Source organism: Ranitomeya imitator, chromosome 3 (genome assembly GCF_032444005.1).
Source record: "Ranitomeya imitator isolate aRanImi1 chromosome 3, aRanImi1.pri, whole genome shotgun sequence".
NCBI classification, from domain to species: Eukaryota; Metazoa; Chordata; class Amphibia; order Anura; family Dendrobatidae; genus Ranitomeya; species Ranitomeya imitator.
Window position 1 is genome coordinate 400,549,253 of NC_091284.1, and position 25,924 is coordinate 400,575,176.

The window sequence follows — 25,924 nt, forward strand, 5'->3', positions numbered from 1 at the left end:
CTTATATAGCTGGTGATATGTATGGCCAGGCTGTGCTTATATAGCTGGGGATATGTATGGCCAGGCTGTGCTTATATTGCTGGTGATATGTATGGCCAGGCTCTGCTTATATAGCTGGTGATATGTATGGCCAGGCTCTGCTTATATAGCTGGTGATATGTATGGCCAGGCTGTGGTTATATAGCTGGTGATATGTATGGCCAGGCTGTGCTTATATAGCTGGTGATATGTATGGCCAGGCTCTGCTTATATAGCTGGTGATATGTATGGCCAGGCTGTGCTTATATAGCTGGGGATATGTATGGCCAGGCTGTGCTTATATTGCTGGTGATATGTATGGCCAGGCTCTGCTTATATAGCTGGTGATATGTATGGCCAGGCTCTGCTTATATAGCTGGTGATATGTATGGCCAGGCTCTGCTTAGATCAGTGTCCAAGACTCCACAAATACAAAAATGGCAGACACAATGGTGCAGCCTGCTGTGCTTTGTTGCCCTGTAAAATGACCGGAACCAGACCGACCCTATTATAGTCAATTGGGTCCTGCTGATGTATTCGGAGTATGTTATTTTTGTATTCCTGTTCCTTTATAGGAGTAAAGGATGCAAATGTGAGCAGAGCCATAGATGGATGTTGGCCATGGTTTACACATGCATTATGGCCACCATTTTATGTTGAAGTGTTATTTATTTATTTATTTTTTTTTAAATTCTTTATTTAGTTTTCAAAAACAATAGTACAAATCATTGCAAATCTTATAGTATGGGAAGTTACTAGCCTTCCATTGAGAGCATAACTGTTAAAGAAGGCTTAAAGTCTCGGCTGGCAAGAAATTGCAAAGTGCAAATCAAAACCAGTTATATAACATCAGCAAGTAGCGGGTTCAGGCAAAAATTTTGACATTATTCCAGTACTGTAGTTCCTCTAGGAACTGGCCGGGATTTTTTATTTTTTAAAGAAGTGACATTAGGACCATTTAAAATAGGATATCAGCTAACAAATGGTGACATAATAATAAATGCAAAGAAAACAATTAGGTAGAATTAATAGGGGCTACTGATCAGGGCAGCGGGCTCGACCACCGTGGCATGTGCAAAGGGATAGGGGTAGGTTGGTCCTTGTTAAAGTCCCAAGAGTGAGCTATGCTATGAGTCTTCGGAGGTCAGCGTGGGGAGACAAGCCGAAGTGTTATGTTTTTACTAGGTGTTTGATATATCTGTGATTTTTACTTTTGCATTCTCTGTATCTCTTACCTTTAGTCGAAAACTGCTGAAGAGCTGAAGGAAAATCTGGGAAAGATTGAGTCTCTCCTGTGTCAGGTGCTTCCTTCTATCCCAAATAAAAACAAGCAGCAGAGAGTAAGTGTTACTGATGGGAAAGATCCCGGGAAAAAAGTGCTGTCTGCCATATCGCCTCCCCGAGAAGACGCTGCTGATATCATTAATGACTTGTATGAAAGAAAAAAGGTGAGTGTCTGAACAGATACTATTATTATTATTTATTATTATTTATTTATATAGCACCATTGAATCCATGGTGCTGTACATGAGAAGGGGTTACATATAAATTACAGATATCACTTACAGTAAACAAACTAACAATGACAGACTGATACAGAGGGGCGAGGACCCTGCCCTTGCAGGCTTACATTCTACAGGATGGTGGGGAAGGAGGCAGTAGTTAAGAATTGCTTTAAAGAGCGACTAACAACTTATCCTCTCTAACATTTTGTTATATTTCATTGCGTTTATAATTATAAGCAGATTGGTGGGGTTCCAGGTCCCGAGACCCTCACCGATCACACGGAAAACCCCAGCACCACTCGTAATAGGTGATCCGCTCAAGAGACAGGAGCACATAGCTTCTAGATGAGCACATACAGAGACCACGGCACAGATTCAATAAAAAGCATAGGTTATGAAGTCTATGCTTTCTGCTGAATCCGTACTCCAGGTACTCTCCTGTCGCCAGGTAGGTTGAGTGATCAATGGAGGTCTCAGAGCCTGCACCCCACTAATCCACTTGTAATTATAATGGCTTTTAAATCTGAAAAAACTTTAGTTACTCTTTGATTGTTTTCCTATCATGTTGGTGTGATTACACTGATTACAATGATACCTGGGTTGATAAATTCCATCTTGTGGTTGTTGTTCAGTCTCTATTTGTAGTTTTCAGTTACTGAGATTCTCGTGCTCCGGGGCGGCCTGTGGGGGGATCTTTATTTAGTACTCTGGCCACATCTTAATACTTTTGGGCTTAAATGATAAGTCACTGAACCTTCAGTGACATGTCTCCTATTTTAAATACTGCGATTGCACAGTTTGTATTGTGGTCTTAAAAAAAAAACAACAAAAAAAAAAACAATGTAACTCGAGCAAGATGGTGCCTGCGCAGTAGCATGTGTTGCTTGCCGATAGATGGTACTGCGCATGCATCGCTGACACCAGTTTGTTGGAGACAATTTCAATTTTTTTTTTTTTTGCTTTAACAAAATGGCGCCAGTGGCGATGCACGCGCAGTATCATCCATCTGTAAGCGATGCTCTGAGTATAAACTTCGCAAGCACAGAATTTACAATAGGAGGCAGGTCACTGAAAGTTCAGAGCGTCGCTTGCCGATAGATGCTACTGCGCATGCGCTGGTGCCATTTTGCTAGAGCAAAAAAAAATTGGGGGGCTCCAGCAAAATGGCACATGCACAGTAGCATCTATCGGCAAGGGCTGAATGCTACTGTGCAGGCGCCGATGCCATTTTGCTGGAGTTATTTATTTATTTATTTTGTAAAGACTGCAATATAAACTGCACAAGCGCAGTATTTAAGATAGGAGGCAGGTCAGTGAAGGTTCAGTGACCTTTCATTCAAGCCCATAAGGCTGAATATGAGAACAGAGCACCACATAAAGACCCCCCCAAAACTGCCAATAAAGATTTAAACAACAACCACAAGATGGATTTCATCAACCCAGGTATCACTTTAATCCGTGTAATCGCGCCAACCTGACACTGTGTGTAGTTTACGTAGCAAAGTCCTGATGACCGCTTTAAGTACATCCTGCCCCTGCCAACACTGAGAACAGTTGATCGCCTGGGGTGCCCAGTGTCTCAAGGATAGTTTATCAATGCAACAATACCAGATAGCCCCTTTAATAAGGACAGGGGAGCATGCTGCTGTCAGACCACTTTGGAGGACAACTTATCTCACGTAAGAATGAAAGGATTGGATGCTGAAATTCAACATTGGATTTAGTCAATAAGTCGCATTAACGTTGGCAACTTTTCTCAGTGGCCGAACTCACTGATGTCGACAAGTTCAGCCGACAATCCAATGTGTTTGGGGGTCCCGGACAGATGATATGGATCCGGCATGCCCGATTTCGGACTGCTCATCCTTTTGTTCTCTAGATACCTCTGCCGATTGAGCACTTTTGTGTATCCGAGAATCTGGCAAGATAGCTGCTGGCTGCATGACAGCTATTGAAGCCTTATGGAGAGCTTAATATGAGCTAGCAGACATTTATTGCAGTATGTGCGCTCTGACCTGTGTCAGTGACAACTTCTGCCGCTGCTAGGCAGACCGAACCAGGTCACAGTGTCAGACTGGTCACAGATCCATTGTAGCGGATGCATGTGCACAGCTGCTGAATTGACGACGGGTGAAAAGAATGACAGACAATTTTTTTTCCCCCCTGTTGCTTGAAGTTTTCTTACTTATTTTACACCTAAGCTAGGTGGGGTTAGTGTTCTGATAGTAAGTGTATGATACATTGCTTTTCTATTTCTGTTTTTCCTATTGTAGACTCAACATCACGATATGCTGGCCAAACAGCAAAACTTCATCTTGACCATACAATCAGCACAAGATTTCTTAGATAAGCATGGCAGTACGTTATCCCCCGAGGAGAGAGAGCGGTTGCAGAACCAGCTGGCACGTTTGAAGGAGGAGTACGCTACCTCGTTGTCTCAGTCCCAGTTACAACTGAAACATTCCCAAAGCCTGCGTGATGACCTGCAAAACTTCATTCATGACTATGGGGAGTTTGAGAGCTGGCTTCATCAGAGTGAAAAAGAATTAGACAACATGCAGAATGGGGAAGCGGACTTTCCAGCATTGCATGCCTTACTGCAGAGGCAAGGCGATTTTTCTGAAGATGTGATTTCACACAAAGGAGATCTGCGATACATAACCATTGCAGGCCAGAAAGTCATTGATGCAGAAAAGGCAGCTGCAGAACAGTGCAATGAAGATTTGGAGGTGCAGGTGGCCGGAGCCTTGGTGAAAAATAAACTTGACGATGCTTCCAAAAGATACAGTGCCTTGCATTCTAAGGTAATCATTGATGATGCTGAACACTCACTCTGAATTCTGTAATGTAATCATTCTGCTCACATAGAAATAATAGCTATGTTCTTACATAAAATTTTTGGCTGATTGCAGTGCTCCAAGCTCGGAACTCATTTAAATTCTTTATTGAGTCGGTACCAGCAGTTCCAAGAAGGCTCAGACGCAGCAGTAAGCTGGCTGCAGAACGCTGAGCTAGCGGTGGAGAAGTTACTGTCCGAACCTGTAGCATCGGATCCGGTGGCACTGCAGTCGCAACTGGAAAAAGCAAAGGTAAATATAATATCTTCTGCCGTCACCGATGACCATAAGTAAGGTCTGATTCTGTTTGAGGGAGAATTAATCTCTAAACAATGTATTTTTTTAGAGCGTTCAGGGTGACATTGCAGAGCACCAAGTACAAGTGGAGAAAGTTCATAAGGCTGTACGTGGCCTTCAAGAAATCCAAGGAGATCCATCGCCAGACTGCAAGAAGATCCAGGCAAAAACTGGTGAGTGGAAATGTCCAAATGTAAGTAGAGTGAGTCACACAGATGCAAACTGGTGTAAGAAAGAAGCTTGTATCTCTGGAAATCCACAGATCATCTGCTCTTGTGCCCAGAACTTCATTTGTAGGTTGATTTGTGTGTGCGAGTACCAAAGCAAAGGAGATGATCTTGTATGCTCTGTCAGATCAGTTCGTATCTCGATGACTGATTCTTTTTTTTTTTTTCTCTCAGTAACTGTGATCAGTTTTTTGATATGTACTGGCATGCTGTGTATATGACTAAGTGTATCATCATAGATTCTATTGAAAGCCGATTCCAGAATCTTTCCATCAAGATGTCTACTCACTCCGATCTACTGCAGAAGTCGGTAGCTCAGTCTCAGAGCGTTCAGGAAGGCCTGGATCACCTCTTGCACTGGTTGGAGGGAATTGAGAAGACGCAAGAGAGACAAAAACAGTCATCAATGTCCTCCTTATCAATTCAGGATGCTCTTGCTCAGAACATGGTAAGGCCAGTTCTTGAACTGTGACCATTTGTAATCTGTTCTTTACACCAAAAAAATTATAAGTAAAGAAAAAAAACAAGTGGGTGACAATAACATAGCCATAAGGGCTTATATAAGTCATCGGTCATTCTCTTTCCTCTAACAGTAAAGCATAGAAAGCACAATAGTATGCTGTTATCCACTATATTGTCGTAAAATGTGACTGCAGGTCACTTCCATTCATAACCAGGTCACTATTACTAGTTTATTGTTATATCGGGAGCGGTAAAGAAAACCCAGCAGTCAGAGCAAAAATAAGCTCAGTTATAATTCATACTGAGGATTTCCTGTAACAGCTCCTGCAGCTCTCCCTGAATTTCGTTGAAGATACCCTGATGTCCCTAAGGCACATAGAGCAAATGAGTTTGAAAAGTTATGTCTTCCATATTTATTACAAGTAAAAGGCTCCTAATTAGAGTTGAGCAATTTTGCTCGGGTCCCTGCTTAATCAGCTAGCTATAGCGCTCTGGCTGATCACCTGTTCGGCTCCGCAGTTGCATGTGTCGCTGCTGTGTGACAGTCACGACACATGCATGGAGAACCTAACAAACAGGCTGTCCATGCATGTGTCATGACTGTCATACAGCTGCGACACATGCAGCTGCGGAGCCGAACAGCTGATTATCGGGAGCGCTCCAGGTATCTAGGTTCCCTCTGCAGCTTATTTGGTAAGCGCTATAGCTTGCCGAATAAGGAGGGACCCGAGCAAATTTGCTCAACTCTACTCCTAATATCTAAAATTTGTGTTGCAAAGAAAAGGGTATATTGATGTATGTATATTACAATTTCTTACTATTTGGAAGTATTGATGACCTTGGAAAATTCCTTTTGTCAGTATTGTAAAATTCAGAAAAATACCTTGATAGTCTGGCACTTGGCAGGTCTTTTGACAATGAGGAAAAAAACGCACTATTAAAGGGGATGTCCGCTACTTAGACATTCCCTTCTCAATCCCTGTGTATCCACCTAGTAAAACATTACCAGTTATACTCACCTCTGGTGCGGGCGTTGTTCCAGCAGTGTCAGCTCTGGCTGTCCTGGGGATCGTGTGACATTGTCACGCGATCCCTGTTGTCAATTGGCGCTGACTTCACTCTCCCCTTCTTTGGACAGATCGCATACTCCTGGAGGAAGTGAGAGCTGCTGCTCGCTCACTTTTTCTTTATTTATGTGATTCATCCTAAGGGTATGTGTCCACGTTCAGGATTGCATCAGGATTTGGTCAGGATTTTTCATCAGTTTTTGTAAGCCAAAACCAGGAGTGGGTGATAAATGCAGAAGTGGAGCATATGTTTCTATTATACTTTTCCTCTAATTGTTCCACTCCTGGTTTTGGCTTACAAATACTGATGAAAAATCCTGACCAAATCCTGATGCAATCCTGAACGTGGACACATACCCTAAGGCGTGCAGAGTGAAGCCGGCACTGTTTGACCACAGGGATCGCTTGACATAATATCACACATCCATGGAAGAGCCAGTGCTGACCCTGCTGGAACAGCGCCCGCTCCAGAGGTGAGTATAACTGCTATTTTATGAGGGGATTGAGAAGGGATTGCCCAAGTAGTGAACAACCCGTATATGTACAAATTATCTGTAACTAGCAGCGTTTCTCTATCGCCTCATTGGGGGACACCAGAACCATGGGTGTATGCTGCTGCCACTAGGAGGCTGACACTATACACAAAAAAAGTTAGCTCCTCCTCTGCAGTGTACACCCCACCGACTGGCATTATGAACTTCAGTATAGCTTAGTGTCAGTAGGAGGTGGACATGGGTCTTTCATTAGACCCTTATCTACCTCAATGTGCATCGTTTTTCTTTTAGGTTCTCCGGAGGGATACAGTGTGAGCAGTCACACCTGTAGTCCCACTATGCGAACTATGAGTACGGCATGTACTGCCACCCTGTATCCTCATAGATCCGACAGCAGGACCAAGATCCTAGCACACAAGCGTGCTTAGAAGTCCGGTCCTAACTCCGTCCCCCACCCACTCGCCCACCAAATCCTGTCGGTTGCGGAGACAAGGATGTCAATCACCAGCTCCCTGGATGTCTTATACCTTCCTTGGATTAAGGTAAGTAGCGGACGACGTGGGATGTGTGAGGTGAATATTTCCCCCACCCGTCCCAGATTAGGCAATAGGCGTTAATAAGGGGTACCCCTGGAATTTTTATTACTAAGGGTGTAGGCTACCTTTGGTCCAGTCGTCGCTGTTACCATAGGCGGAAGACATTTGCAGCGGACAGAGATCTCAGCTGCAGACAGCTTTTGCAGACACAGATTCCCTCATCGCGCGGCGGCCTTTGCAGGCAGCTGCGTCTGTTCTTTCCCCAGCTGCTGCGGCCGCATTGCCATTTGCCCTGGCGCGGTTGCCTCTGCAGGCAGCTGTGCTGCTCCCCCTTTTCCGGCGTCCGGCAGCCTTTGTAGGCAGCCGCGTCTCTTCCTTCCCGGCGGCTGCGGCCGCACTGACTTATGCCTTGGCGGGGCTGCCTTTGCAGGCAGCCGCGCTGCTCCTTTTTTCCGCTGGCTGCACTGTCTTCTATCCCGCACGGCTGCCTGCAAGGCAGCCGCGCCGCTTCTTCTCATGGCGTCTAATTTAGGCCCCGGCTTCTGCTCGAGCCTACTCTTCCGGTGCCGACTCCGCCCACTTCCTCTTCTCTTGGGAGGGCTTTTCTCCTGCCCGACTGTCATAGCTCGCCCACCTGCACCATCTTGGTGCTCCTCTACAGGCGGTTTAGCCCCACCCACCACTCCTGTGCCCCTTCAGGAAGCATTTATGCGCCACGATCGCCCCGCCCATTCCAAGAGCACGAATCCTGGCGTCCCCGGCTACCTTTCGGACACCATCTCCCTGCTGTTGCCCGCACCTAGCTCCAGATCCTGAAGCCGTCTCTGACTGACTCTCTTGAGCATCATCCAAGCTGTGCAGTGGGCACCAAATCGTCTGCCGTGAGTAGCTCTGCACTGCAGACTGACACTCTCCTCTGCCCTTCTGTCCCCTAACCTTCTGGCATTACTCAAAGTTTCGTTCACCATGTCTAATTCTAATGGAGGTCGCTCTCGCCCTCCTAATTCTTCCTCTACTTCCTCTGCCTTAGTCAAACACTTTGCGTGTTCGTCTTGTAACTGCAAACTTCCCTCAGGTCAGTCTTCTCCCTTCTGTCAGGCTTGCAGCAACCCCATTATGCCCACCGCCCAGGACTCCCCTGCGGTTCCGCCTGAGAGCGAAGCCTCTACCCCAGCCTGGGCTTCCTCTGTCACAATCCGTAGCGGACCTAACACAAGTGTCTCAAGCTCTTGTGTCCGTGCTTGATAGGTTGCCCCTGCAGACCACCGCATTAGCCAGCGGGTCGCAAGAGGCTCCGTCCGAGCCTTCCGTTGTAGGCCGTAAAAGGTCCAGACAGGAACGCCGGTCTGAGATCTCTTCCCGTTCCATCTCACCCCACGGTCCTTCTCTGCGGTCAGCTTCCCCCTGATCCTCCTCCCCTTAGTCAGGCGAGGCGTTCTCTGATGCGCCTTCGGAGGATATTTCGGAGCTGGATTCGAACCAAATCTCTAGCATGAGAGATATGGTTCAGAACCTCATTGAAGTGATAAATCAGACCTGTGGCATCAAGGATACCTCTACGGAACCCAAAGATCAGGCGGTTTAGTTTAGACGGGCTAAACCACCTTCCAAGTTTTTCGCTCCTCACCCTGAATTCGAGGACATCATGACCAGAGAAAGAGAGAATCCAACCAGACGTTTTCAGAGGGGAAAGCGCCTTGGCGTTTTATATCCTTTTTCGCCAGAGCTCACCGCCAATTGGACTGTTTCTCCCTTGGTGGATCATCCAGTTTCCAGGCTGTCCACCAACACAGTCCTTCCGCTGTCTGGCGGAGCATCTCTGAAGGATTCTAACGATAGTCATAGAATCCTTTGCGAAGTCAACCTTTGCAGCTACTATACAGTGGGGCAAAAAAGTATTTAGTCAGTCAGCAATAGTGCAAGTTCCACCACTTAAAAAGATGAGAGGCGTCTGTAATTTACATCATAGGTAGACCTCAACTATGGGAGACAAACTGAGAAAAAAAAATCCAGAAAATCACATTGTCTGTTTTTTTTAATCATTTTATTTGCATATTATGGTGGAAAATAAGTATTTGGTCAGAAACAAAATTTCATCTCAATACTTTGTAATATATCCTTTGTTGGCAATGACAGAGGTCAAACGTTTTCTGTAAGTCTTCACAAGGTTGCCACACACTTTTGTTGGTATGTTGGCCCATTCCTCCATGCAGATCTCCTCTAGAGCAGTGATGTTTTTGGCTTTTCGCCTGGCAACACGGACTTTCAACTCCCTCCAAAGGTTTTCTATTGGGTTGAGATCTGGAGACTGGCTAGGCCACTCCAGGACCTTGAAATGCTTCTTACGAAGCCACTCCTCCGTTGCCCTGGCGGTGTGCTTTGGATCATTGTCATGTTGAAAGACCCAGCCACGTTTCATCTTCAATGCCCTTGCTGATGGAAGGAGGTTTGCACTCAAAATCTCACGATACATGTCCCCATTCATTCTTTCATGTACCCGGATCAGTCGTCCTGGCCCCTTTGCAGAGAAACAGCCCCAAAGCATGATGTTTCCACCACCATGCTTTACAGTAGGTATGGTGTTTGATGGATGCAACTCAGTATTCTTTTTCCTCCAAACACGACAAGTTGTGTTTCTACCAAACAGTTCCAGTTTGGTTTCATCAGACCATAGGACATTCTCCCAAAACTCCTCTGGATCATCCAAATGCTCTCTAGCAATCTTCAGACGGGCCCGGACATGTACTGGCTTAAGCAGTGGGACACGTCTGGCACTGCAGGATCTGAGTCCATGGTGGCGTAGTGTGTTACTTATGGTAGGCCTTGTTACATTGGTCCCAGCTCTCTGCAGTTCATTCACTAGGTCCCCCCGCGTGGTTCTGGGATTTTTGCTCACCGTTCTTGTGATCATTCTGACCCCACGGGGTGGGATTTTGCGTGGAGCCCCAGATCGAGGGAGATTATCAGTGGTCTTGTATGTCTTCCATTTTCTAATTATTGCTCCCACTGTTGATTTCTTCACTCCAAGCTGGTTGGCTATTGCAGATTCAGTCTTCCCAGCCTGGTGCAGGGCTACAATTTTGTTTCTGGTGTCCTTTGACAGCTCTTTGGTCTTCACCATAGTGTAGTTTGGAGTCAGACTGTTTGAGGGTGTGCAGAGGTGTCTTTTTATACTGATAACAAGTTTAAACAGGTGCCATTACTACAGGTAATGAGTGGAGGAAAGAGGAGACTCTTAAAGAAGAAGTTACAGGTCTGTGAGAGCCAGAAATCTTGATTGTTTCTGACCAAATACTTATTTTCCACCATAATATGCAAAGAAAATGATAAAAAAAAACAGACAATGTGATTTTCTGGATTTTTTTTCCTCATTTTGTCTCCCATAGTTGAGGTCTACCTATGATGTAAATTACAGACGCCTCTCATCTTTTTAAGTGGTGGAACTTGCACTATTGCTGACTGACTAAATACTTTTTTGCCCCACTGTATGTCCGGCCTTTGCTCCACTTGGGTTTCAAAATCCATATCCAAATAGGCCAAACAACTCCGTCTGGGTATCCTGGACGGGGCTTCTCCCGGACAGCTGGCGTAGCTTGCCAACCAGATTTCTCATGTGGGCGAATACCTGGTCTCCGCTTCCCTGGATGCCTCTTCTTGTGCGGCTCAGGCGTCCAGCAATGCTGTTGCCATCTGTCCGACCGTTTGGCTCAAGGCCTGGCAGGCGGACTTGTTTTCAAAGAAGTCCCTTACCAGCCTGCCTTTTCAGGGTTCACGTCTCTTTGGTGCTAAGCTGGACCAAATCATTAAGGACGCCAGCAGGGGCACAAGTTCCCTTCTTCCCCAGTCTAAACCTCGTCGCCCTCCTCCTCGGCGGCAATCTCGGTCCTTTTGGCCCTTTCGCCATTTTGCGGCGTCAGATTCCTTTTCCCAACAGCAGAGGCCGCAGGCACGTCAAGAGAAGAAGGTATCATTTACACCCACTCCTTCCTGGCGCCCTCGCTGCTCCCAGGGTAGATCCTCCAGGTCTAGGACTGGAAGATCCACCTGGAGCTCCTTGGCCCCGGTATTCAAGATCCTCCTCTGGGCGGAGACAACGGTTCCAGTGATAACCACGGTGCATATCCCCAGCGTGGACAATTGGGCCGCCGACTTCCTCAAAGCCTCGTGGCAGGGGAATGGTCTTTGCATCAGGAGGTCTTCCACCAGATTTGTCTTCGATGGGGGACTCCGGATGTGGACCTCACAGCGTCCCGAATGAACAGGAAGGACCCTCAGTTCGTCTCCAGGTCTCGCGACCCTGTCGCAGTGGGTGTCGACGCTCTGGCCATTCCTTGGTCGCAGTTCGTGCTCCCCTATCTGTTTCCACCCCTTCCCTTGCTTCCCAAGCTGTAGAAAAAGGTCAAGGTGGAAGGGGTGCTGGTAATTCTGATCGCCCCTGATTGGCCCAGGAGATCTAGGTTTGCAGAGATAGTCAATCTTCTCGCGGATGCCCCCTTGCGCCTTCCAGACAGACCCGATTTGCTGTCTCAGGGTCCGATCTGCCACCCGAATTCTCGGTCGCTCACTTTAACCGCGTGGCTGTTGAGACCGCAGTTCTAAGAGCGTCCGGCCTTTTGGATTGGGTGATTCACACTATGATCCAGGCTAGGAAGCCTTCGTCTTCCAGGATCTACTATCATACCTGGAAGTCTTACTTCCATTGGTGCGAGTCTAACCACGTTTCTCCTATGTCCTTTTCCCTTCCTTCCATTTTGGCTTTCCTTCAGGCAGGACTGGATTCAGGCCTTGCTCTTAGTTCCCTAAAGGGCCAGGTTTCTGCGCTTTCCATCCTTTTTCAGAAGACGCTATCATCTCGGCCACAGGTCAAGACTTTCCTTCAGGGAGTAGCCCCTGCTGTCCCTCCATACAGGGCCCCTGTGGATCCATGGGATTTGAACCTTGTGATGGAGGTTCTGAGGGGTTCCCCCTTTGAGCCTCTCAGGGAGGTTTCCCTGTCAGTTCTATCTTGGAAGGTGGCCTTTCTGGTGGCCATCACTTCTATCCGCCGCGTTTCCGAGTTGGCGGCCCTTTCTTGCCGACCTCCTTTCTTAGTTATCCACCAGGACAAGGTGGTCCTCAGGCCTCTGCCTTCCTTCCTAAGGTGGTTTCCACCTTCCACCTCAACGAGGACATCGTTCTACCTTCCTTTTGTCCAGCTCTGACTCGTTGAACATGCTGCACCTTGTCAGGGCGGTGAAGATCTACCTGGCTAGAATGGCCGTTTTCCGGAAGATGGATTCCCTTTTTGTCATTCCTGATGGCACGCGTAGAGGCCTGCCGGCTTCCAAGGCGACTTGCTCGCTTGATCAGAATGGCAATTTTGGAGGCTTACTGGGTCAAGAACAGAGTTCCCCCTCTTGGGATAAAGGCTCACTCTACCCGGGCAGTCGGCGCTTCCTGGGCGGTGCACCACAGGGCTTCCGCCCTACAGCTTTGCAAAGCGGCAACCTGGTCTTCCATCCACACGTTCGCCAAATTTTACAAGGTCCATACCTACGCTTCGGCGGATGCCAGCCTAGGCAGAAGGATTTTGCAGGCGGCAGTGGTGAGTCCTCTGACCTGATGGAAGTCTGTTTTTTCCCACCCCAGGGACTGCTTTGGGACGTCCCATGGTTCGTGTGTCTCCCAATGAGAGGCGATAGAGAAAACAGGATTTTTGGTTGCTTACCGTAAAATCTGTTTCTCGGAGCCTTCATTGGGGGACACAGCACCCACCCATGTTGTGCAGTTTTCTGTGGTTCTATGTTCTATGACTGTTCTCATATTTACAGTTCTCATCTTTGTAGTTATGTTATTTCAACCTTATTGTTTTTTCTCCTACTGCTTTCTCACTAACTGAAGTGCATAATGCCAGTCGGTGGGGTGTACACTACAGAGGAGGAGCTAACTTTTTTTGTGCATAGTGTCAGCCTTCTAGTGGCAGCAGCATATACCCATGGTTCCTGTGTCTCCCAATGAAGGCTCTGAGAAACAGATTTTACGGTAAGCAACCAAAAATCCTGTTTTTTATGCCCAGCATTCCTAATATCATTTTAAAAATATGTTGGTACAAAGTTTTAAAAAAGCATTGTGTATATATATAAAAAAAAATAATTTTTTCAGAAATTAAGACAGGACATTGGAAGTAGAAGGGGAAGCCTAGATGCCACTGGAGACATGGTAGTTAAGTTCATGGAGACAGCAGACAAAGCAGCAGCTGCAACCCTTCAGAACAAGCTGTCTGAAGTCACTGCGCGGTTTGAGAAAGTTTGTCAGCAGCAGATCCTCCAAGAGACTGCCCTCAAAGAAGTCCTACCTAAAGTGGAAAGATATGAGCAGATCTCAGAGTCACTACAAGAATTTAAAGATACAAAGTCACAATTCCTTGCATCAGGAAACCAGCCTGATAGAGACATTGCTCAGTTTTCCGAGCAAATTCAGGTTTGTCCCCTTTTTTTTTTTTCTTTTGTGTGTTTTAAAACCCAGTGTAAGACCACCTTCACATAGCAGTATTTTTCACCAGTGTTTGTTAGATAAACCATTAGGTGTTTTCCTACAGTGAAAAGCTACAACTCAAATTATACCCCTGTTCTAGACCCACTCCTAGCTTTTATCTTACTGACAGATGCTGATTGTTTCCATTTTGTTGTTGTTTTTTGATTAAATATTCCTATAATTTTTTCTTTAAATTTTTTTTATGTTAGGATTTGAATATAGAAATAAAACAACAGGAAGAGCAACTGGATACTCTTGAACATCTGGTTAAGGATCTGAGCACCTGCCCTTTGCTTGTTGATACTTCTGAGCACTTACAGAAAGTTCACACCCTGAAGAAGGCTTTTCAGGACCTGCAGAAGGCAGCAAGAGAGAGGTACTTATTTTATACACATGGTCAAAAATGTATGGTTTTCCATATATTGACTGTATTTAAGCAACTTTCATTCTGCTGCAGACAACGGGATGCAACATCCTGCCAGGAAGAGCTAGAAGAGTTCAAGAGACTGGTTGGCAGTATGAGGAAGTGGCTGAAAGATAGTGAAGACAGTGTGCCGTCCTGTGAGGGTTCTCATGGATCACTTGAGTTACAGATTTTACTGCAGCAAGTCCAGGTAAACCAGCTGAAACAAAATAATTTCCAGTTTATCTTATATGCCCCTGGCAGGAACCTATTCCAATATATATCCTAAAATTACCTCCTGATCAGTCTGGGTGCGGAGACCCTAGAAAGACCGAATTGCTTGGATTGCATTCATCTTTGAGGTTATATGTTTTCTATTCGCTCTATTCTCTTAGGAGAGTCAGAAAAAGCTTACAATGTTTGCAGCACTTATCTCACCACTTGCTGATCATTCACATCTTCTGATGAGTCCTGTTCTAGTGAAGCTATGCTACAATATCTGGTACCGTGCCAAGGCATTGTGGCTCTGAGATATTCCTAGCATTAAGAACTACTACCAATCAAAAAGTGATGGCATATACTAGTGATTTATATGCCAGCACTTAATGAGACAAGAAGATACACCATCAGTAAAATGTCTAGAAGCAATGATATAAGGGCCCATGGTCAATTTATTTAGACATTGACTGTATCTGCTCTTGTGAACCTAAACATAATGACCAGTGTCCTGCACAATTTGTGTGTATGTATGGTATGGTTAGCATCAAATAGCCATCATATGGCTCAGTTCAAAATCTACAAATGGAGGAATTATAAATTAATAAATTTTCATATTCTAACTCTGTACACTTGTAAACTGTAAATTGAGATTGATATTGCCCAATTTTGGGTTTCTCTTCACAGGACCTTTTAAAAGAATGGAAAATAAAGGGCCCTCAAGTTGAAGGCATTACACAAAAAGGATCTGAATTGGAGAGCAGAATTATGGAGATAACTGCATCAGAAAGCCAACTGCAAAGAGGTGAGTGTACATACTGGCTTTTTGCTCCTGATACTTATTGTGAACTTGCATATTTCCTTCAATCCCCCATTTACAGTGTCTTTTTGCAATGGGATGGGCTTGTATATGATGGCTAAGAGTGATATACTGCATAATGGAGCTGTAGATAGTTGCAGAGATGAGTGATATTTTTCAGGATGGGGCTGTGTAAAGATGGACTCAGAGGAGTGTTACCCTGTAAGATGGAGACACTATACAGAGGGGACAAAGTAGAGATATAATGCAGCATTGGCTGTATATAGTGGGGACAGAAAGTAGATAAGGAGGTTGGGCTGCATTCAGGGTGCTGAGAAGGCTATACTGCAAGATGTAGCTGTATGCACAGGGGCTAAGAGTCATTGAGAGACCAATGATGTGAAACTGCAAATGCCGCTCTGTTGATGCATATGACAGAGGATTATCTTCTGTCATATACATCAACAAAGCAGAATTTTCAGTGATTGTACCGGACCGAGACTAGAGAATGAAATAGTTGAATAACATGTTTAATGTTACGAACGCTATTCAACGATTTAATTCTCTATTCTCATTTTTCTCCGTGAACAGAAAGGATACTCTAAGGTGTAGATGTGTTCACCATTTAAATCTCATAAGAGATACTATTTATTTTGTGGCCATGAATTCATAAAGCATTGTACAAACAAATCATTGTCTGTGAATAAAAACAATATAATTGAATTTGTGAAGCAAAGTATTTTTTTTCATAATTACGAATATGTATTTATTGCAGTGCTATAACTGCTGAAATATTAATTGCCTTGTAATATGATCCGCCCTATATAGCACTTGAATTTCCACTCCTCCTTTTATCCAAATCGGTGTGCAAGCAAAAATTCTCAGGTTACATTATGCAATTTTTGAAAGTTAAATGAGATTTTTTCCGCTCTCCTCAACTATTTCAGCACGATCAATAAGTTGTTGTGAATACATCGTTCAGCAGCTAAACTCATTCAAATCACACAATTATTGTGAACGAGGAGGAGTTAATGTTAGAATCTGACAGATTGGCCAGTATAAATGCGGCCTTAGTTTAGCTGGATGATAACTTGGAGAGGTGGGGCTAGTGAGGGTGGTGGGGCCCGTAGCACTGAGGAGAAGCAAGTGCTGCTGGGAAATGTAGTTTTAACAAATGTGAATAAGGCAGCCGATTCAGCTATGTGAAGCTGGATGCACAGAGAGGCAGATAAACATGAAAAAATTACACAAAGGTGCAACATGCAAATTGCCTCTTCAGAGAAAAGAGGACTTAAACTCTATAGCGCTACCTGTTGGAAGTAGCGATCCTACAAGTCACAATCAACCCTTTAACGAGTTGTGCAATATAACTTAGGATAAAAGCCAAATCAGTAACTCAATTCGCAGGCACGGTGTTTCGGGCTGTTGGCCCTCGTCAGTGCGAAGCATGAGAACTAATTTGGCTAGGTGAGAGGCTCTGGACTGGGGTCTAAGGGGTAACATTTCTCCTTATGGAGAGTAACATACCATCTCTGGCTTGTCAAGGTAAGGAGGCTTATTCGCCGTGCAATGCTCCTCTGGGAAATATAATATGCAAATTGCCTCTTCTGAGAAAAAGAGGACTTAAACTCTATAGCGCCACCTGTTGGAAGTAGCGATCCTACAAGTCACAATCAACCCTTTAACGAGTCGTTCAATATGACTTGGGACAAAAGCCAAATCAGTATCTCAATTTGCAGACACGGTGTTTCGGGCTGTTGGACCTCGTCAGTGCGAAGCATGAGAACTAATTTGGCTAGGTGAGAGGCTCTGAACTGGGGTCTAAGGGGTAAGGTTTCTCCTTGTGGAGAGTGATATACCAGCTGGCAAAGGTGCAAGAAAGAAACTAAACATCTTTGCTCAGACTTTATATTTAACAATAAGTTTTCATTGAATGTGATTTGAGAAAAATAGTGTGATTGTGGGAATACCTCTTTTTATGCCGTAAAGCCTTATTTATTGACAGTCATTATTCAATTTATTTTAGTGTTTTCATCAATCTTCGTTTCCAAATTTCAGACTTGCTTCTTATAGCATGTATTTACCTTTTAGAGTTCAATAACATTTCCCACAATTGACATTTGCTACTTATTCACTGGATGCGAGTGTCTGATCACTTGGAGTCCTACCTTTTGGGACTTCCACTGGTCACTAAAATGAGGGTTCTGAGCCACATGTTTCTCCTCAATGCATGACCGCAGTGAGGAGAAGCTTGAACAGAATGAAAATTGAGCACCACTACTGGACAACCCTGGCTTAATCAATTCAGGTCCTTAATTAAAATAAAACCCGTGTACACTCACCTCTTCCAGTATCAGTATTTCTGGCGGTTACATGACGTTGTTGTATCATGTGCGGCCCCAGCCAATGATTAGCTGCTCTTTGGCAGCGGCCTTTACTATTCCATCAGAACGGACGTCCATCCTTATGAAATATTGATGAACTACAGTGAGAGGTGCCACTTATTGGTTACAGCGGATGCGTAAGCCGACAATGTCATGGAACAAAGGTGCCATTGCAGGAGGTGTTTGCACTGTTTGTATTTTAATTGGGGTCCTGAATGGATTAAGTTGGGGTTTCAAAGAAGTGGACAACCCTTTAAGTATTGATGTAGCTGATGAATACAGCAAAGTGTTGTATTTTCCTATCGCCACGACAGCACCCCTACGAGAGAGGGGATCCGCCCACCTTCCGGACAGGAACCTACAGAATTTAAAGGGGCGGTCCCCCTCATCACTCCAGTTTGGGTTCCTGTCCGGATGGCGGGAGCCTGCAGCAGCAGTCTTACCCGGGCCTCCATGCCTCCGCGCGGTATCTTTTAGGAACGGCGGAATCGGGGGCTCGGAAGCAGCGTCGGGGGTGTCCTGCGTGCAGACCCCCCCCTCGTCTGGCCATGAGGAGCGCGTCCCAGGAGTCGGGCAGTGCCGTCCTGGTCCGCGGTGGAGCGCGGTGTGCAGCGTCCACACCGGCGCTGGTGAACCCGGAAGTAGTTGGTACGCTTCCGGGGTAAGCCGGGGGAGGAGCGCTGCAGCGCTGTAAAAGAGCGACGCCTATGGTAGGAGGCGCGCAACCATGTCCTCAGTAGGGGACGCCGAGCACCCTCATGGAGAGGGAACGGAACAGCGCTGTAAGAGCGGTAGTGGCCGCTCAAGGAGAAGCAGCAGCAGCAGCGTGGTACGGGGGCAGCAGCGTGCGAGCGCCCCAGCGTCACATTTGGATCCTACTCCTCCAGAACCGGTATTCACAGAATCAGCCTTATGGTGAGTGTTAAATCAGACACCTGGTGCTGATATGGTCTGTTATGTGTGCTTTGTTTTAGGGGAAAAAGACCACTAAATCTAAGCACAAGCAATGTGCTCTATGCATGACTCCAATGCCTGACAGTTATACCAAAAGGCTGTGTGAGGCTTGCATCTCTCAGACCTTAGAAGAGGAAGCTCCCCTTCGGTCATCAGACCTTAGAGCGGTCATCAGGGAGGAAATTAGCTATTCCCTTAGAGGCAGCCGCCAGGAAAGGTCGGGCAGGGACATATCGCCAGGATCTAGTCTGTCCCTGCAAGAAGGGGAATGTTCCCGATCTTCATCTTCATCCTCCTCAGATGAAGAGGGAAGGCCTTGTTTCTCGGTGGACAACATGGACATGTTAGTTAAAGGAGTCCGAGCTACCATGGGTGTTGCAGAGAGCAAGGAACCAAGGTCCGCACAGGACATAATGTTTGCGGGCTTGTGCCAGAGGAGTCGTAAGGCATTCCCGGTGGTGGATACGGTTAAGACTCTTATAAAGAGAGAATGGGATAAACAGGATAAAGGTTTCCTTCCGTCATCAGCCAAAAGAAGGCATCCCTTTGAAGACAATGAGCTGGCAGAGTGGATGAAAGTCCCGAAAGTGGATGCAGCGGTGGCTTCTACGTCTAAAGCCGGTACTTTGCCGCTGGAGGACGTGGGCCTTCTGAAAGATCCGTTCGATAGGAAGGCGGACATGTTTTTGAGAAAAGTATGGGAATCAACTGCCGGGGCGTTCAAACCTGCTATCTCTAGCACGTGTACGGCTAGATCCGTCATGGTGTGGATATCCCAACTGGAAGAACAGCTGAAGTCCAAGGTGCCCAGAGACAAGATGCTGAACTCCCTTTCGCGAATACGTGAAGGGGTGGCGTATTTAGCGGACGCATCAGTGGATTCTTTAAAATTGGCGGCAAGATCAGCAGGTCTCTCAAACGCTGCTCGCCGAGCCCTATGGCTTAAGACCTGGAAAGGGGATGCCCAGGCGAAAGCTAAACTGTGTACAATACCGTGTAGGGGTGAGTACCTGTTTGGCCCGGTATTGGATGATATCCTAGCTATGGCTGAGGATAGGAAGAAAGGATTTCCTAAAGCTTTCAATCCTACCTTTAGGAATACCTTCAGGAGACGCTTCCAATACAGAAGACCCTACCACAACCGAGACTGGGAACCATCAGACCCGAAAAAGAAAGGTTCGGACTTTAATGCTTCATCATCTTCCTCAAGAAGAAGGAATTATCGTTAATAATGATCTTCCAGTAGGGGGCAGATTAAAATATGCTCAGTGGGCCAAAATAACTTCGAGCAATTGGGTTCTGGGTATAATTAATTCAGTGTTAAAATTAGAGTTCCGGGAAAGACCTTCTGAATTTTATATCTTGACTGCCCCTGATTCCTTAGACCAACAAAAGGCCCTTGAAAAAGAGGTCCAAATGTTAAGACGGAAGAAAGTCATAGTGGAGGTTCCACAACATCAGCAGGGGAAAGGGTTCTATTCCCCTTTATTTTTAATCTCCAAGCCAGATGGATCCTTTCGAACCATCATAAACTTACGGAGATTGAACAAACATCTAGAGTATCATGCCTTTAAGATGGAATCTATTAAAACGGCAACTAAACTTCTTTTTCCCAGATGTTATATGACAGTCCTGGATTTAAAAGATGCGTATTACCATCTGCCCATTCACCAGGATCATCAACAATTCCTCAGAATGGCGGTGCGCTTAAACGACCAGGTCAGACACTTTCAGTTTGCTGCAATGCCCTTTGGTCTATCTATGGCACCGAGGGTGTTTACTAAAGTCATGGCAGAAGTAATGGCCTATGTCAGGGAACAGGATACGTTAATTATACCCTACTTGGATGACTTCCTGGTAGTGGGGAATTCCTTTTGCCAGTGTAGTACTCGCCTAAATCATGTAATATCTTCCTTACAGGACTTGGGTTGGATAGTCAATATGGAAAAGTCAAGACTCGAACCATCAACAACTCAGACTTTCCTAGGTATTCTGCTGGATTCGGAAGTGCAACAATGTTTCCTTCCGGAAGAGAAAAAGCAGAGGATTGTGCACAAAGTCAGTACGGTAACAGAGAAGCCAGATCTGACTTTAAGAGACGCTATGTCCCTTCTGGGATCCCTAACGTCCTGCATACCAGCCGTCCAGTGGGCTCAATTCCACACTCGAGTGTTGCAGGCCCAAGTCTTGGATACAGAGAGGAGTCTTCAAGGGCAATTAGGCGGAAGACTCAGGCTGTCCACCGCCACTCTACACAGTCTGAGATGGTGGTTAAACAGAAGACATTTAGGAAAAGGAGTACGCTGGAGTGTAGTATCAGACAACACGGTCACAACCGATGCCAGTCCAATAGGTTGGGGAGCTCACATAGGAGATGTCTGGACTCAAGGGCAATGGTCTCTCTTAGAGGCTCAAGAGTCCTCAAACTGGAAGGAGCTCACGGCAGTAAAGAAGGCCTTACTCAGGTTGCTTCCATCTCTGCAGGATTCACATGTAAGAGTCCAGACAGACAACACAACAGTAGTGGCGTATCTCAACCATCAAGGGGGTACAAGGTCAAGATCCCTAATGAACACCGCCACAGACATACTCGAAATAGCCGAAGCCCACTTTCGCTCTCTATCAGCTGTCCACATTCGGGGAGAGCTCAACACAGAGGCAGATTACCTCAGCCGTCATTCTCTACGTCAGGGAGAATGGGTTCTAGATCGACGGGTGTTCAGACAGATAGTAGACCTGTGGGGATTGCCAGTTATCGATCTATTCGCAACGAGAGAGAACAGGCAGACCAGGAAGTTCGCTTCTCTTCGGGTGGCGGACAAGCCCTGCATAATAGACTCCCTTCAGATACACTGGGATTTCCCTCTGGCTTACGAGTTCCCCCCAATGTGTCTGATCCCGATAGTCCTCAGGAAGATCAGGGAGGAGAGGGCGCGAGTGATCCTTTATTGCCCCCTTTTGGCCCAGGAGGGCATGGTTCTCGTTACTCAGGGCAATGTCTGTATCCGACCCCTGGGTACTGCCGTCCAGCCCGGAGCTTCTTTCTCAGGGTCCGTTCAGTCACCCCAATGTGGAATCCCTGCATCTGACGGCGTGGAATTTGAGAGGGAGTTATTGAGGAGAAGAGGGTTTTCAGAGGCTCTCATATCTACCCTTTTAAATAGCCGGAAAGAAGTTACCACTAAAATTTATGCTAAAACTTGGAAAAAATTCCTTGCCTTCTACCAAAATCCCTTTTCTGGCAAGGTTCCAATTCCGGCTATTCTGGAGTTTTTACAGAAAGGCCGAGAATTGGGCTTGGCGGTAAATACCCTTAGAGTCCAAGTATCAGCTTTGGGAGCGTTATATAACAGTGATGTGGCGGGAAATAGATGGGTTTCCCGATTTATCAGGGCCACTGAACGTAGTAAACCAGTGTATATTCCTAGATTACCACCATGGGATTTAAATTTGGTTTTAGACGCCTTAACAGAACCCCCCTTTGAGCCATTAGATTCTGTCTCCATAAAAAATTTAACTTTAAAAACAGCCTTCCTAGTAGCCCTGACCTCTGCTAGGAGAGTGAGTGACTTACAAGCTTTGTCGATAGATCCTCCTTATTTAATGGTCTTTCAGGACAGGGTAGTATTAAAACCTGATCCAGCATACCTACTAAAAGTAGCTTCCAAATTTCATAGAAGTCAGAAAATAATTTTACTATCTTTCTGTGACAATCCGAATTCAGCTGACGAGCAGAAATATCACATGTTAGATGTCAGAAGAACTCTATTAGAGTACCTACACAAAACAGAACCATGGAGGCAGAGTAGGGCTCTGTTTGTTTCCTTTCAGAATCCAAGGAAAGGGGCGAGTGTAACTAAAGCGTCTATCGCCAGATGGATAAGAGATGCCATATACCTTGCTTATACTGCTAAAGGCCAGACACCACCAGATGGCATCAGGGCCCACTCCACTCGAGCCATGGCCTCATCCTGGGCGGAAAGAGCGGACGTCTCCATAGACGTAATATGTAAGGCGGCAACGTGGTCATCTCCTTCCACCTTTTATAGACACTATCGTCTTGATTTATCTTCAGAGGCCAATTTAGTTTTTGGCCGTACAGTACTTAGTGCTGTAGTCCCTCCCAGGTGATTGATCTTTGAAAATCTCTTGTAGGGGTGCTGTCGTGGCGATAGGAAAACCGGTTTTTACGTACCGGTAATAGGATTTTACGGAGCCACGACAGCACCCGCACATTCCCCCCCCGTAGTTATTCACTGGTTTCTGCACCCTTTTGGGAAAGTGTGCTTTTAAAAAATCACTCTTTAGAAGGTGATGGTATTTAGTAATGTTTAAGTATATATGTTTATGTACTAACTCAATGGCGGTGTCCCTTATACTCTGAAACACAAACTGTAGTGATGAGGGGGACCGCCCCTTTAAATTCTGTAGGTTCCTGTCCGGAAGGTGGGCGGATCCCCTCTCTCGTAGGGGTGCTGTCGTGGCTCCGTAAAATCCTATTACCGGTACGTAAAAACCGGTTTCGCCATCTCCATCAGTCCAGATAACCTTGAATAGAATGGCTGCCCCTATTGGACAAACAATCAGTAGATTTGGTTTCCAGTACCATCTCTATGCTGACGACACCCAATTATACACCTCTTCTCCTGTTGTCACGCCGACCTTTTTAGAAAACACCAGTGATTGTCTTACCGCTGTCTCTAACATCATGTCCTCCCTCTATCTGAAACTAAACCTGTCAAAAACTGAACTCCTCGTGTTCTCTCCCTCTACTAACCTACCTTTGCCTGACATTACCATCTCCGTGTGCGGTTCCACCATTACTCCAAAGCAACATGCCCGCTGCCTTGGGGTCATCCTTGATTCCGAGCTTTCATTCACCCCCCACATTCGATCACTGGCTCGCTCTTCTTACCTGCATCTCAAAAACATTTCTAGAATTCGCCCTTTTCTTACTTTCGACTCTGCAAAAACTCTTACTGTTTCACTTGTTCATTCTCGTCTGGACTATTGTAACTCTCTACTAATCGGCCTCCCTCTTACCAAACTTTCCCCACTCCAATCTGTCCTGAATGCTGCTGCCAGGATCATATTCCTCACCAACCGTTACACCGATGCCTCTACCTTGTGCCAGTCATTACACTGGCTACCCATCCACTCCAGAATCCAGTACAAAACTACTACCCTCATCCACAAAGCACTCCATGGCTCAGCACCACCCTACATCTCCTCTCTGGTCTGTCTACCACCCTACCCGTGCCCTCCGCTCCGCTAATGACCTCAGGTTAGCATCCTCAATAATCAGAACCTCCCACTCCCGTCTCCAGGACTTTACACGTGCTGCGCCGATTCTTTGGAATGCACTACCTAGGTTAATACGATTAATCCCCAATCCCCACAGTTTTAAGCGTACCCTAAAAACTCATTTGTTCAGACTGGCCTACCGCCTCAATGCATTAACCTAGCGATCCCTGTGTGGTCTATTTATAAATTAAAATTTTTTTTAAAAAAACAGGTTCCTCGCATCATGTTCTCATTCACTTTATGCAGTTAATAGCCCTCTGTGTCTGTACTGCTACATACTTAGGCAGTTAACTGGTTCATGCAGCTTTACATGAACACCCGAGCCTTACACTATGGCCGGTCCGAATAACTAAAGCAATTGTTACCATCCACCTCTCGTGTCTCCCCTTTTCCTCATAGTCTATAAGCTTCCGAGCAGGGCCCTCATTCCTCCTGGTATCTGTTTTGAACTGTATTTCTGTTATGCTGTAATGTCTATTGTCTGTACAAGTCCCCTCTATAATTTGTAAAGCGCTGCGGAATATGTTGGCGCTATATAAATAAAAATTATTATAATGGCACGACTCCTTGGTAGTGCCCTTCCATGCAAACTCCTTAGTGCATGAGTGTAGTGGCTTTAAGACCTTGCTTTCCACCTATGTGTTTGGTGTGATTAATACATTTCTTGAAATGTAGAGCCTGAGCAGACATTGGACCCATGCAAAATGTGCTAAATCCTATTCAAAAGCGGACCTGTCTATTAAAGGGATCTTGGAATAGTAATGCAGTATGTTCCACAATTGGTTGTGTTAAAAAAAAGTTTCTGCGTTGACATAATCTTATACATTTGCCCGTGCTATGTACTATTGTTTTCGGTGCCCAGTTCATGGACATTTCCCTGAGTTAACATATTTTCCTGCCTGATGTAACACAGGAGTGACTTGATTTATAAGGCTCTCCTGTCACATGACTGGTGACACAATAGACACATTCACTCCTGTGATAAAACAGGCAGGGAAGTCTTACCTCAGAAAGTAGCAGCTGTGATTCCATGCTGTAATATTTGTGCCACCATCATAAAGCTGGAGTAAATTTTTTTTTTTTTATGCTCCAGCAAAATGGCAGCGGCACATGCGCAGTAGCATCTATCACAGCGTCATTTGGCTGCAGCCAATTTATTTTTGCATCTGACAAAATGGCGCCGCTGGCAGCACATGCGCAGTAACATCCATCTGCAAGCAATGCTCATAATCTGTGCAAGCCCCTCCCACTTGCGGGCGGTGCTTTTGCAGATTGAGAGTATCGCTTGCCAATGGATCCTACTACGCATGTGCCGCTGACGGTGCCATTTTGTTGGAGGAAAAAAATAAATAAATTTGGCTCCAGCAAGATGACGACGGCGCTTGCGTACTAGCATCTATCTGCAAGTGATAGGTGCTACTGCACAGGCGCCAATGATGCCATTTTGCTGGAAGTAATTTTTTTTCAAAGCCAACACTATTATATGCAGTATTTAAAATAGGGGCATGTCACTGAGGGATCAGTGATCAGTCATAAGCCAAGAAGGATGAATATGTAAGCAGATCACCACATAAAGCCACCCACCGGCCGCCTCGGAGCACGAGAATCTCATTAACTGAAAACTGCAAATAAAGATTAAACAACAACCACAAGACAGATTTCATCATCACCCAAGAATCATTGTAATCAGTGTGATTGCGCCAACCTGTCTGTAGGTTAAGGTGCACAATCATGCTGACAGGTTCTCTTTAAGACATCACATCTAAATAAAATGGTCAGTTTAGGACTGACTTTTTTATTGTTTAAAGCGTTAGATATTTTAGGCTCCCCCTATGCTTCTATTCCATTATATACTAATTTTGTCCTTTGAGCAAGCATGAAATGCGTGATTGAATGTGAATTTCTATT

General features: G+C 45.6%; 1 protein-coding gene across 20 annotated transcripts in view; it reads left to right on the top strand.

The window, feature by feature from the left end:
* MACF1 (microtubule actin crosslinking factor 1) overlaps positions 1 to 25,924 on the top strand; it is a 343,633-nt gene that overhangs the window by 190,714 nt on the left and 126,995 nt on the right. For all 20 annotated transcript variants that reach the window (XM_069757084.1, XM_069757099.1, XM_069757094.1 and 17 more), the window contains 9 exons: positions 1,260 to 1,466; positions 3,797 to 4,327; positions 4,436 to 4,612; positions 4,707 to 4,830; positions 5,124 to 5,332; positions 13,585 to 13,902; positions 14,166 to 14,332; positions 14,414 to 14,570; positions 15,263 to 15,380. In XM_069757084.1, coding sequence (XP_069613185.1) covers positions 1,260 to 1,466; positions 3,797 to 4,327; positions 4,436 to 4,612; positions 4,707 to 4,830; positions 5,124 to 5,332; positions 13,585 to 13,902; positions 14,166 to 14,332; positions 14,414 to 14,570; positions 15,263 to 15,380 — 2,008 coding nt within the window. The remainder of the gene's footprint in view (positions 1 to 1,259; positions 1,467 to 3,796; positions 4,328 to 4,435; positions 4,613 to 4,706; positions 4,831 to 5,123; positions 5,333 to 13,584; positions 13,903 to 14,165; positions 14,333 to 14,413; positions 14,571 to 15,262; positions 15,381 to 25,924) is intronic.